Source organism: Equus przewalskii, chromosome 4, assembly GCF_037783145.1.
Source record: "Equus przewalskii isolate Varuska chromosome 4, EquPr2, whole genome shotgun sequence".
NCBI classification, from domain to species: domain Eukaryota; kingdom Metazoa; phylum Chordata; class Mammalia; order Perissodactyla; family Equidae; genus Equus; species Equus przewalskii.
In genome coordinates this window covers 53642959-53656409 of record NC_091834.1, presented here as the reverse complement: position 1 = coordinate 53656409, position 13451 = coordinate 53642959, and the positions used below count along the sequence as shown (strand labels likewise).

General features: G+C 38.6%; 1 protein-coding gene across 3 annotated transcripts in view; it reads right to left on the bottom strand.

Annotated features, from left to right (window-relative positions):
* DNAH11 (dynein axonemal heavy chain 11) overlaps positions 1–13451 on the bottom strand; it is a 295301-nt gene that overhangs the window by 224745 nt on the left and 57105 nt on the right. For all 3 annotated transcript variants that reach the window (XM_070615891.1, XM_070615892.1, XM_070615893.1), the window contains exons 21-25: positions 8223–8381; positions 7219–7302; positions 5588–5746; positions 2838–2960; positions 2000–2122 (exon numbers count right to left, since the gene is read on the bottom strand). In XM_070615891.1, the coding sequence (XP_070471992.1) occupies positions 2000–2122; positions 2838–2960; positions 5588–5746; positions 7219–7302; positions 8223–8381 (648 nt within the window). The remainder of the gene's footprint in view (positions 1–1999; positions 2123–2837; positions 2961–5587; positions 5747–7218; positions 7303–8222; positions 8382–13451) is intronic.

Sequence of the window (13451 nt, the reverse complement as noted above, 5' to 3'; positions counted from 1 at the left end):
CCTAGCATGGAATACGTGGAACAGGCAGTCAGTAAGTACTGGCTAAATGAGTGAATTAAAGGCATTAAATATTCATATTAATATTTTTTCCAAAAGAGAAAAGATAAATATAAGCAACTGCATTTAATACTAATGCCTACAAGACGACTATGCATCTCTTTGTAGGCAGAAAAAAGTATTGTGAGCCAGGACGCAGCTTTAGGAATTACACTTCATTCTTTCATCCTCTCTCACTCTCCCTCATCCTGGCCTACTAATCATTCCAACAGTGTGGGTCTTTTTTTCTTTTTCCACAAATGAAAAAATATAATAAACTTCCCTCCAGCTTCCATTTCCTGCCCCTTCAGTTTACCACCAAGCTTTGCAGCTCTCTCAGCACCGACGCTTGCTCCCACACCATGCAGTGTGGCCAGCACTTACCACCATTCTCACACTGACATCTCAGAAAGTCATGGAGTAGAATAGCCTTTCCTCATTCGCCTCCAACTCCAAGTATTTAATTCATTTGACTCTTCTTTTTTTCCCCCAGCTTTATTGAGGTATTATTGACATATAATATTTGATAAGTTTAAGGTGTACAACATGGTGATCTGATACACATACATCGTGAAATGGTTATCACAATAAGGTTAGTTAACACCTCCATCCCCACGCAATTACCTTTTTAGTGTGTGTATGGTGATAACATTTAAGATCTACTCGCTTAAGCTTCAAGTATATAATACAGTATTGTTACAGGCACCGTGCTGTACATTAGATCCTCAGAACTTCTTCATCTTATACCTGGAACTTTATACCCTTTGACCAACATCTCCTCACCTACCCCACTCCCCAGCCCCAAGCAATCACGATTCTACTCTTGTTTCTTTGAGTTCAGCTTTGAGTTCCATATACAGTGAGAACATACACTATTTGTCCTTCTCTGACTTACCTCACTTAGCTTAATGCCCTCAAGATCCATCCACGTTAGCGCAAAAGGCAGAATTTCCTTCTTTTTTATGGCTGAATAAAAGGTGTATATATACCACCTTTTTCTATTCATTCATCCATCAATGGACACTTACGTTGTTTCCATGACATGTGACTCTTCTTTAGGGGAAAAACTTATCCCATAGGTTCTATCATATGGCAATATCCCTTTTCTACTATTTTGCTGACCACTCTCTCTGTGTCTCCTTTATGTCTCCACCTCTTGTTCACCAAATGCAGCCTTTTCCGAGGCTCTATTCTCAGTCGACCTATCTTCTTTACCTCTCATTATCTAGCTTATCAATTGTCAAGATACCAACAATGACCTCCCAACCTACAGTTCTAGACTGAACCTCCATGCTGAGCTCTGGGTCTGACTTTCCACCTTTACATAAATGTCCCTCACTCTAAAATAATAGAGAGCTTTCTCTCTAGCTCAGATTCTTTTCCTAAGTGCCTTATATCTAATAATAACAACACTACTGTTATTATTTCCTCTGAATAGTTTCTATCTTTTATCTTTCTTATCTCTCATGTCCAAAGAGAGGCCAACTCACAACCTTAGAATTCAAGACCATATATGCTGTGCTCTGGACTGTCTCTCCAGCCTTATTTTTTATTATTCCCAGAAAGAAAAAGCTATATTCTAAGGAAGGTACTTTCTGGCATTCCAAGATGCTACCAACATTGCCTCCATTGCCTGTAACCCGCTTTTCTGACCGCCATTCTTTGTTGAACAAAGTTCAGCACAAGCAGCATCACCTTACAAGGCCCTCCCTGAGTCCTTCACCCTCCCCATCAAGAGCCTCTGCCTCTTCTTAGACCCTTGGAGCCCTTCTACCTGTCTCCCTGCTCAATGCAACCTCCTTGAGAACAAGTGTTCATACCTTTTGATCCCACAGGGTACCAGGCCTGGAGCTAGGTACAAGCAGACACCCAATGAACGAATAAATAAATTTTAAGTATTGCAACTTGGAAAATGTCTAAAATCATAAAAGAGAAAAATCTGTAATAAAAATATCGATCTTACTTGGTTGTGCTCTAGAGTTTCAAAAAGTTGTTCGTCAGACTTTAGTAATGGAATGCCCGTCCGATAGTGAACTTCATAAGAGAACTCCATGGTTTCCCAGGTCTGACTGATTTCTGCAATAACCTAGTAAACGGCATTAAGTTATGTGCACAGAAGTTTAACTTAGGGCCAATATCCAGGCTATGAATCTGGAATTTAAGAAACTTTTTACAATTTTCTAAAAAACAGTGATATCAAATATTATAGGCCTAATTTTTTTTCCTCCAAATAATTTACGGTGATGAGGTTTAGAGAATGGATTCCATTACATAAAAGGAAGAAGCATCCCACCAGTATCAAATTTCCTCTGGATCCAAGTTTCAGATCCTTCACTGAAACAGAATGCTAGAGCAGGAAGGGACTTCAAAGGCACAGCTTTGACAGACATCTACGAATCAGCTCGAGGAACAGACAGTGCTCTGAACACCTGAATGCGAAGCCTAGTCCCCGTGTGAAGCAGGGTAAGTTAACTACCTCTCCGTACCTCAGTTTCCTCATCCGCAAAATAGGAATAAAATTACCTACCACAGAGAACCAACGACTTAATAACAACAAGGCGCTTGGAGCAGTGCTTGCTACAAAGTAAATGAAAAAAGTTTTCCGCTGTCATCATCAACTGGGCCAACCCTCTTGGTTTACACATTTACTGTGACTTAGAAGGATTCAGTTTCCTGCCCAAGTCGCACACTAACCAGTGGCAGAGAACAAACTGGGACCCCTGTGTCTCCACCCCCAGGCCTGAGGCCTTCTGAGTCTGCTTAGGTGCTAGTGCACAGGAGGAGGCCCGCGGACTCCACACCTTTTCAGTTCCCAGTTCTTTCACCGCTTTGTCCACAATGCTTCGGACGTCCTCTTCCACTTGGTGCAACCGCAGTGCTAACAAATCGGCCAAAGTTGTGGCTTCGTTGATTGAAAATTTGACCTAATTAGGAAGAAAAAAGGGCAGAATTTATATTCTACATATATTAATGCTTCCTTTTACCTAATGGCCAGAGGAATGAATCATAGCCAAATAGAGTGAAGTCAGCTGCTGAGTCCATCTCGTCCATCTCGTTCTGAAAGGTGGGGACAATCAAAGCTATTGCTTCTTACCTCACAATGACTGAGGCATCACCCACCAGAAGGGGAGGCCAAGGCTGAGGCCACATTCACACGACACTAGTTTCTTTTGTTTCATATCCTTCCTTTGTCAGCACATTTCTTATCTCCTTGCCACAAGACCCATTTTTAAAGAGAACCACATTGTTCATTTATTATAATTTGGTTGAAATCCCAGGAATCAGGGAGTAGCTCATTTGTCTTTTCTTCCTAACGTACTCTATTCACTGAACAGAATTCCCAGTTGTTCCGTGATTTAACCTAGTTTTAGCACTAATTTAATCTTAGTTCTTTGGCAAAAACTCTTCTTACTCATAGTGTCATTATTCATATTTACCACAGGAAAAAATAATTCATATTGATCTCCCCGCCATCTTGTTGACTCCCCCGCCCCACCAACCCCAGTAATAGCTAAGAAGCTCTCAGCTCTTGCTAAGTGCCCAAACTCATCCATGTCCCTCACTAAAGAAGAGCTGACCCCTCCTTGTGGCGGCAGGAAAGCCATTTCCTTTCTCACTGCTGCTAAGAATATCCAGTCCCCGCTTCTTTGAGGCTGCAGTGCTCCCTGGCTCTCCCCAACCTGTAACACTGCTTGTTGCCATCTGCCTCTCTGCGTGGGGTGACTCCATATCCCTGTTGGCCCGGGACTGAGAGATGCAAGACTTTCAGGGCTAAAACGTGGAAAATCCAGAGCAAACCAGATGAGCTGGTCTCCTATCTCTGCATCGCTTTTGACCTCGCTCCAGAGCTGATAGGGACCAGGCAGCCAGCTCTGTCTTAGAGAAAGAATGAGCCGGGATGCATCATGGGGCCACTCTGATTAGTTATGCAGTTGGTGCCTGAACATAGACACTCAGCCCTGGTGACAACTGGAGGTTGAATCTAGCAGCTGCTCTGATGCCCCGGGACAGCCTGGAGGAAGTGCTTCTTCTAAAATGATCTGCCAGAGAAGGTGCCTTTTTCTAGCTTGCAGAAAGGCATGATACAGGCTAGAGACTGCAGTGAGGAGAAATTTCATTGGAGGAAACGTGAGGAGGGAGCAAGAGTGGGGCACACAGTCTGCTGCATACTGAGAGAGTCAATAAAACTTTTCTGGATGAATAAATTAATCCATTACAAAGTCTAAATATACAATGTCTAAGAGGCTCTGTGGAAAGTATTATAACGATAGCAGGTTCAAGGACCATTTATTGAGCCCTTACTACATGCTAGGTCTCTCTCTGTTTAGAATTTTACCTCTAACTTATTTACTAACCATGCCTGGGAAGGATTATAGCACTGTTTTTATTTCATAGAAGGGGCATTTAAGATATGGAGAGCAGGGAACTTGCCCAAGATCCCAGGGTTACTAAGTGTTAGGGTTGGACCAATAAAGTTCAGGACATCCCCACTTCACCAAGCAACCCCTTTCCTCTGTTTCTCCACTCTTCAAACTTGGTCTTCAAATCATGAGAGCCTTTCTGCACAATGTGTGCCTTGAGAAAACACACACATCAAACTGCCTTTTACCTATTTTAAACTCATAAAGGTCACCTTCCCTGACAAATAAAGTCTAAGCTTGGTATATTTGCTCTTGAATGGATGTAGAAAGTCAAGAAAATATAACCTCAAGTGGCATGGAGGCATGAGAAAAATCATTTTATATTTTGCAATAAACTCAAACCCATCAAAAGAATCCACACCACTATTAAATGAATGGGGCGGGGGGATCATGATTCCAGAATTCTCTCTCTTCCTCAATTCATTTCTATACCCTCTGATCGTCTCCACAATAGTAAGATTCTTTGCAGCCATGTTATACCCTATAAAATGCCTTCATATGATCTCACTTGATCCTTACAAGATCCTCTGATGTACGAGAGCAGATCGCATCCCTTTCATTTTAACAGTAAAAAACAATAAAACGGAGGTGGTCTTAGTGAGTTCAGGCTGCTATAACAGAATACCATAGACTGGGTGGCTGAAACAACAAATATTTATTTCTCACAGTTCTGGAGGCCGGAAGTTTGAGAGCATAGTGCCAGCGTGATCAAGTTCTCAGTGAAGGCCTCTTCTTGGTTTACAAACGTCTGTCTTCTTGTTGTATCCTCACATGTCTGAGAGTGGAAAGCTCTGGTCTTTTCATCCCCTTATAAGGGCCCCGGTCCCATTCACAGGGCTCCACTCTCATGACCTAATTATCTCCCAAAGGCCCCACCTCCAAACACCATCACACTGGGAATTTAGGCTTCAACTTATGAATTTTAGGGGAACGTTGAGTCCATAGCAGGGGGGTAAAACTAGGATCTTTGCAGGTTCAGTCTGAGGATCCCATCTCAAGGAGCTCGACCTCTCCCATTTGACCAGAGACCCCTTCACAAATCCCACTTCATCCCAGATGAATGATGTAAACCAAGGAACAACACCTCACAGTCACAAGAACATTCGACTAATGAGACCCGGGAAACTCACCCCAACAGCCTTCATCAGCTGGTGCCAATGCCTGTCTCTGAGGGCAGGGCTCTGTAACTCTGCGACGGCTCTCAGTGAGGTCATCATGTCCTTCACCATGCCTTCCAGGCCTGCATAAGCATCCCAGACACGGACTTCCTTGTCTAGTGACCAGATTTCCTAAAGAAAAGTGAAAAAAAAAAACAAAATACAGATTCCCAGATAGAATACATTTTATAATTTGCCTCCTTTGAAAGCATCAATATATATTTCCTTGGGTTAGGGAAGAGAATAAAAGCATTTAAGCTGCTAGATTAAGGACTGAAACCAGAGACACTGAAAAGGACCCACTCACTCTCACACACATTACGAATCCACTACGTACAAGCTGCTCGTGTACACTGGTTTCTTATTCACAGGCTCTAACTTGGATGTCCCTTGAGGAAACCCATGGGACAGTAAATGTAATAGAGTTTACAGGAAATGTACACTCAATCAAGAGTGTTTCCTCTAGAAACATAACTAAGTGGAAAACTGAGATTATCTGGATTACTAAGACCTTCCTCTGAAGCCCTGATTTCAAATGGTAGCCTTGAAACGTCGGTTACCTTTGAGTTACTGTTCCTTAGAACTTAAATATTTCATTTGAAGACATGTCAAATAGGGCTCTTGACTTGGCTGTCTTCTTGGCTCATGGAACATCAAGAATGTGAATGAGAAAACCCATAATAAAACAACAATCTTAGCAGAAAGAAAAGGACAAAGCCACTTGTTTAAAAAAATAAAAGAGCTTCAGCTGAGAGTGTGGGTCAAACTGTCTCTCTGAAGTGGGATAATCCGATGTTGAGGAGATAAGTAGGGAATGAGCACAGAAACGAGACACGGTGACCTCATGACACCCAAAAGAATGATGGGACTTCTTAGTTAGGGTCCGTGGGACCACAGCATTATGAGAGAAAAAACTGGGAAGAGCTGGTAGGACTTGAGCATGGAACTGAGTCGGGGCAAGGATGTTCTGAGGTGAGAAGAAGGCCAAAGACCCTGCCACTTTTTAACTGTCTTTCACGGCAAGGCATTTTGGCTTTATCCAAAGAGGTTCTACTCCTTTCAGAGGGCATATGGCTGTAAGGACTATACCTCAAAGCACCAGGTTCCAACAAGCCCAGGTCTGTTATCTTGAGCTCCCTTGGGATACAGAGTAAGCAGTTAGAACAAAGATGATAGTATTCCATAGAAATCCACAAGAAGCATTCTCCAATTAGTCACCCCAAATTCCAGAACCAAAAGGTCCCTTTTAAGAGACAAAATGCTTATGGTTGTCAATGAAGAAATTCTAAATCTTTCATAAGCCTAAGCCCTCAGCCCTGATACTCTTCATGTTGCCCTCTATTCAGACAGCCACAGGAAGCTCATGATTATTGTTGCCACTCATCAATTCATTAGTCCTAATATGCTTTTATCCACTCATTCACAGAAAGGCAGGCTTGATTAGAAGTGCAACTGGCTGAGAGTGAAAAAAATACTGCTCATATCATCCTGTTGGAAGTAAATAAGGACACACAGCCCGAAATACCCGTTACTAGGTTAGGGAAGATGGAAGGAGGTGGTGCCGAGAAAGATAAATTGTTGTAATAGACAGTTATGGAACTTGCCTTGGCAAACCTTCTGAGCTCTACATCCATCTGTTCCACATTAATCTGTCTCCACTGGGTTTTAGTCCAATTATCAATGCTTGTCTGAAAACGTACGAGCAGATAAAAGCGTCAACAACATTTGGTGAAAGCAAGTCTCCTCAGCAAAATATACAAACTGATGATACAGGGACTCTCTCATGCAGTGGGAAGTCAATTACTTAAATATTAACTGCACTTGTCAAAACTTCCCTATCACCAAAACAAAAAAGTTGTCAGGACCTGTCAAATTTAAGGCTAAAACATTATGATATATTAATTTCTAGTAGCAATGACAAATTCCATACACACACCATCATTATCATTGAACCCTGAGTACTTTGAATGAATTGATAAGTATATTACCATTAAATACCAGCTTGTAATTCTACATATAACATAAAATAAGCTTTCATAAGACAATCTTCATCCATTATAAACAAAACTCTCATTATTTCCTTGACCATATTCTATGTCTTGATAATATATTTCTATATGGCTTTCAACTAACTTCAAAGAAAATTATATATAATGCATGCCACAGTATGCCTTGTTCCCTAGAACTTATTTTTATCAAGTTTGTAACTTAATTAACAATATATAAATTAACTATTTTTAGTCAGGTCCATTTATATATGCACACACGCATAAGTACAAGCATAGGTGAATACATGAGTTCATATGCATAGGTGACTCATCTATTAATTTTTATTTATATCCTACATAATCCTCAAAAAAGATTTGAAGCAGTCAACTCATTATACCAAGTTTCACTCAGAACTAGAAACAAGAACAACGGATAGTTCCAGAAAAGAATCTTCTATTAATAGAGATACAAACTTGAATTCTAGGGTAGAAAACCTAATATCCACATATTTGAAGACATCATAAAATTCAGATAGAATGGTAACTAACAGTTGCATACTTATACAAAAGAACTACTAAAAGGAAAAAAAAATGCATGCTTTCAGAGAGCAGTATCTTACTCTAACGTGAATAATGACATCCCAGAGGCCCTTGAGCAGTTCCACTTCTTTGCGACACCGCTTCATTTGTTTGTACTCTGGAAGAGCCACTTCAAAAAGATGAGTAGATTCTTGCATCTGCAACATTTCTTCTTCTAACACCTCAAGCTCTTGATTTGCCTAAGGAGCAAACACACACACACGAACACCCTCATCCAACAAACTGCCAAAGGAAGAGAAGCTACACAGTTCTCTAGCTGTGGTTATGTCAACATTCACAACTTTGAGTTTAAAAAGAAAATGAAAAGAAATCTGCAGTATAATTACTGGTAAAATGTAGAAGGCTCTAGTGGCAAACTCATGGCCACTCAAAAAGTGAGAGCAGTCTGTTAATACATACGAGAATCTTATCAATACTCTCCCTCTACATATTTCAGCAAAATTCACTCTGGCATCAGATTTCTACGAATAGTTTTTCCTCTTGAATTTCACTGTACACCTGGGGACTTTGCTGGAGAACAAAGGATGAGACTCTAGAAGCTTCCATGTAAGAATAAATCACTTTTTTTAAAAAAAGAACTTTCAGATTTAAAAAATATCCTAGAGATTATCAATAGCACAAAATGTACTGAAGAGAATTTGTGAAATAGAACACCGGAGCTAAAACTACAGCACAGTATGAGAAATTTCACCATCTGATAACCTTTACTAAGACTCCCCTACCATCCTCCTATTTAGAATAGTTTGTTTTACACCAAATATAAGCCACCTCTTACTTTTAGTTTTTATTAACATAGTAGTATATTTACGTTCAAGGAGTCCAGAAGAGCCTGTAACGCAGGAGAAGCTGGAACCCTAGGTTCACTCTCAGTTCTTCTGGGTGCTATTTCTCTAACTCTCAATGACGTGCACAAGCTGCTCCTTTTCGATTTATCACGCTTAGACATCACACTAGGTTACCAGCTTTGCAAAAGAAGGATTTAACTTGGTTTTTCCACTTTGTATTTTCTCCTGTCCTCCTTTCGACAGCTAATAATTCCATTACTTTAGTTCTTCTGATTTTGCTTTTAAACACCCAATCTTTTGTTTCATCTACTTTCAACTATCTCTTAACTTCCTACCATGTAAATAAGAATATTAGTATTCTAATATTCTTTCGTTATACAAGTTACAGATTGCATTTTTACAAGTTATACCTTTATAAACAAGAACTCCTATTCTTAGTTTTACAAATGTTTTAGTATGAAAAATTCCATACACATAAAAGGGTGTGGGTGCACCCACCACCCAGCTTAGGAAATACTATGTTACTAATAATTTTTAATGGCTACCTCAAGTTTTATCCCTCTCTTCCCACTAAAAATTTATTCACCAAATTTTTATTTCTTCTGATTTTTATAACATTTTCACTACATATATATGTACTGTACTGGTAAATGCTAAACTGTTAAAGTTATGTTTTTGAAATTTATATGAATAGTTTTATACATTAAGACTTTCAATTAATATTTATTTTTGATGTGCACCTATATATTCATGAAGATATGTGTGAACTTTGTTTCCACTACTGTATACTACTACCTTGAATGAATATATTACAATTAATTTATTCTACTTCTGATGGCCATTTAGGTTATTCCTGTATTTCATCATTGGCACTAATGCTACTAGGAATTTTCATACCCCCGGCATAAATGTTTCATATTTAGAATTTTTGTTATCCTTTAATGAGTTAAAAATGTCTTCCAAGAGTTTCTATCACGAATGAATGTTGAATGATATCTAAGATTTTTTGGCATTTCCTGAGATGATCACATGATTCTCTTCGTAATCCATTAATATGATGACATATTAATTTTCTATTGGTAAATCAAATTTGTTTTCTAGAATAAACCCAACTTGTTTATAAAATGGTATAATTTGATTACGTTTTGTTTAGTACGTTTAGAGCTACATGTACATAAGAAAGACCGGCCTATAATTTTTCCTTTCTCATACTGTCCTTTTATGAAAATTAGACATGCTTCACAGAGTAATTTTTGACTGTCCATTCTTCTTCTGGTCTCTGGAATCACATGAATGAGATCTGTTTCTTGAAAGTTTCTTGGAATTCACTTGTAATGCCATCAGGGCCTGTTAGTCAATCTGTTGGAAGATTTTTAACTACTGGTTAAGTTTTTCTCTTTATTTTCCTACTGGTTAATTTTTAACAGTTATAGGACTAATCGGGTTTATATTTCTTGACAAAGTTTTAGTAAATTATATTTTAAAAAAAATTTATCCATTTAAGTTTTCAAATTTCTTGTTAATTGTACTCTTTTGAATCTTTTGAATTTCTGTCTTTCTGTACCGACATTCTCTATTTTATTCCTAAGATTGTTAATTTTGCTTATTCTTTTTTCCCTTCATCATTCCCCTAGAGGTTTATCAATATAATTAGTCTTTTCTGAGAATCAAATTTGGTTTTGTTGATGCTCTCTTTTCTTGAATTATATGCTTTGGAAGTTATTTTAGTGATGATTTATTGGTGGTTAATTTCTTCTGGTTTTGTTTATCTGAAATATATTTCATACTTGTTATTTAAATATAATTTTACACAGTAGAATTTGGAAACTATCATCCACTACCTCCGGCTTCTATTGTTGCTGATGAAAAGTCTGTTCTTGCCCAATCACCATTTCTAACAGGTGACTTGCCTTTTCTACCTGGTTGCTTTAAAGATCTCTTTGTGTTTGGTTTCTGCAGTTCACTTTGCTGCGTCTAGATGTTGACTTTGTTTCATCCTGGCTGCGATTCAGTGAATTTCCTGACTCTATTGATTCATGCTTTTATATCTCTATTGCCTGTCTAATATTCTGTTTATTCTCTCTTCCAGGTAATCTGAGTAGAAGAGTTAGATGTCATTCTAACTTCTTACTCTGTCTCAATCTACTTTATATATTTTTTATCTCCTGACACCTATGTGCTGCCTTCTAAGTGATTTCTTCCAATGTTATTTTCATTTCACTAATTCTCTTTTCAACTTTAACCCTTTAACCCATCTGCTGAGTTACATTTGTTTTTAATAATTATATTTTCCATTTCTGTAAGTTCCTGGCCCTTTTTCAAATTCAACTGATCACTGTTGATAGTCTCAAAACTGAGAACTTGCTCATTTTTTTCCATGATATCTTTTAGATCCTTAATAAATATCTTCTACTATCTGATGTTTTATATGAGTCTCTGTGGTTTGTTCTTTCTGCTGGCTCTCAAGAATGATGATGTGCTTATTGTTTTCTTGTAAACTCTTATTTGACTGAACTTAATCTGTTGGACCTCTGAGGAGACTGGAATGGGAGCACTTTTTTCCAGAGAAGATTTGGGTTTGCTTCTACTAGGTGCTAAGAAGAGCAACTTATAACCATTTCAATTTCCTGGCCTGGAAACTCCTAAGTCACAGAAGTGCAAAATTGAACCATAATCCTTGTCAGAACCAGGCTATGTTTACAAATCCCCAGAGGATCCTTTCCCCCATGCTTTGCCCTACTCTGGGCCTTAGCAAGGACTGACGGGTAATCTCATCGGCTGCCTTTGCAGGCTGCAGAGTTTTCCCAGCCCACCCTTTTCCTGAGGGTGTAACCTCTTAAGAGCATCTCCTACCTCCCCTTGAAGTTCATCAGAAAGTTCTAGACTCCTGGTATGTTCGTTCATTTGCCCCACAGCAGCACAGGCCCCTCCGCTGCCTCTGCTTTCCATTCTAGTGTCAGCTACTCTATTTTTTTCCTGCCCTTTATAGATTTCTCTTGTTTCCTTGAGAGCTCAGCAATAGATTTAAAATTGCACATTTGTGAACATGTTTCAGCATCTGTTTTACAAAAGACGGATTTTCAAAATATCTAGTCTACCACACTCCCCAAAGCTAACACCCCTTTATTTATTTTTAATCATTTTTCCTATTACTTGCACTAATTCAACTATTCCTAGAAATATATACCCAGTTATGTTTATTCAACTGTTTACTGTATTTTTGGCTATGAAAAAACAACAGCACACAATATAACTTTACTGAGGAATCAGTTATAAAAGCAGCGATTCACTATACCATTCCCCCTGTTCCTGCAAGGAGCAAAGTTTCTGTCTTGCAGAGTGGGGGCCTTGAATACTAGGATCTACGGCACCAGCCCAGAAAAAGCAGATACAAGCCTTTGGTTGAATCTAGTTAGATAAACACTAGATATGCATGCTGAACAAGCATACAAGAAAATGACCTCAAGACAAAGGTGATCCGGCCCTACTAAATTCGAGACATCCCTCAACCCATTCTGTAAATCCAAGGAAAAAGATCTGACTACATACTGTTATAGTATAGCATGCAAATGGTAGGATTCAATAAATGATAACAGAAGTAAATGTTTACATATAGCACACTGGTTAGTCAAGTAAAAAATGTCTCCCCATCCACAATCTGCTCAGACCAACTGCAATTTAGATATAATCTTTAAAAAAACACAAGTCTATTAGCATATTCTAACCTACTCACTTTCAGTGAATACATTAACCACTTTTCTTCAGCCAAGCGAAAGAGAAGACCTTATGCTATAGAATGGTGTTTTCTGAATGGGTTTAAAGCAGTTAAAACTAAATTCAATCCAAAATTTGGAAAGAGAGGTAAAAAGCTGTGTGAGCTGTAAGTTTACACCAGTCTAAGGAGTAAAGACTATCTCCAGCATGAGTGAAATCAGGACGGCAGCCTAGAGGAGGAACTCAAAGATCCCCAGCCTCTAAATCTAAACCTCACCATGCCATTTTCTCATTTGGGCTGCTGGGTTAAGAATTCCTAGAGAAACAAAGATCGTTTTGCTAATAAAAGTTTAAAACATTTTTTCAAGCCTCATATGAATTCCTTACCTTTTTGGATCATTTGCCCATTATATTCATTCTGATAGTCAATTATAATAAATCAGTTCATTATAAACTAGGATTGAATGACTCACTAATATTTGTATCCAGAGTTAAGAATAAGTTATGGGTTTTGAGTTAAGACTAAGATATGGGTTTTCTTTACTATGGTTAAAGGTTACTATTGAAGTATCACACGGGAAACTGTAGAATGGCTAAAATTCTTGACTTTTAAAAAAATTTAGACAGCTAGAATTTTAATACTAGCTCTGTCACTTACTAACCGTGTAATCTCGAATGAGTTACTGAATTATACATGATTGTTTCTTTACCTGAAAAAAAGGAGAATAATAGAAGCTACAACACAGGGAT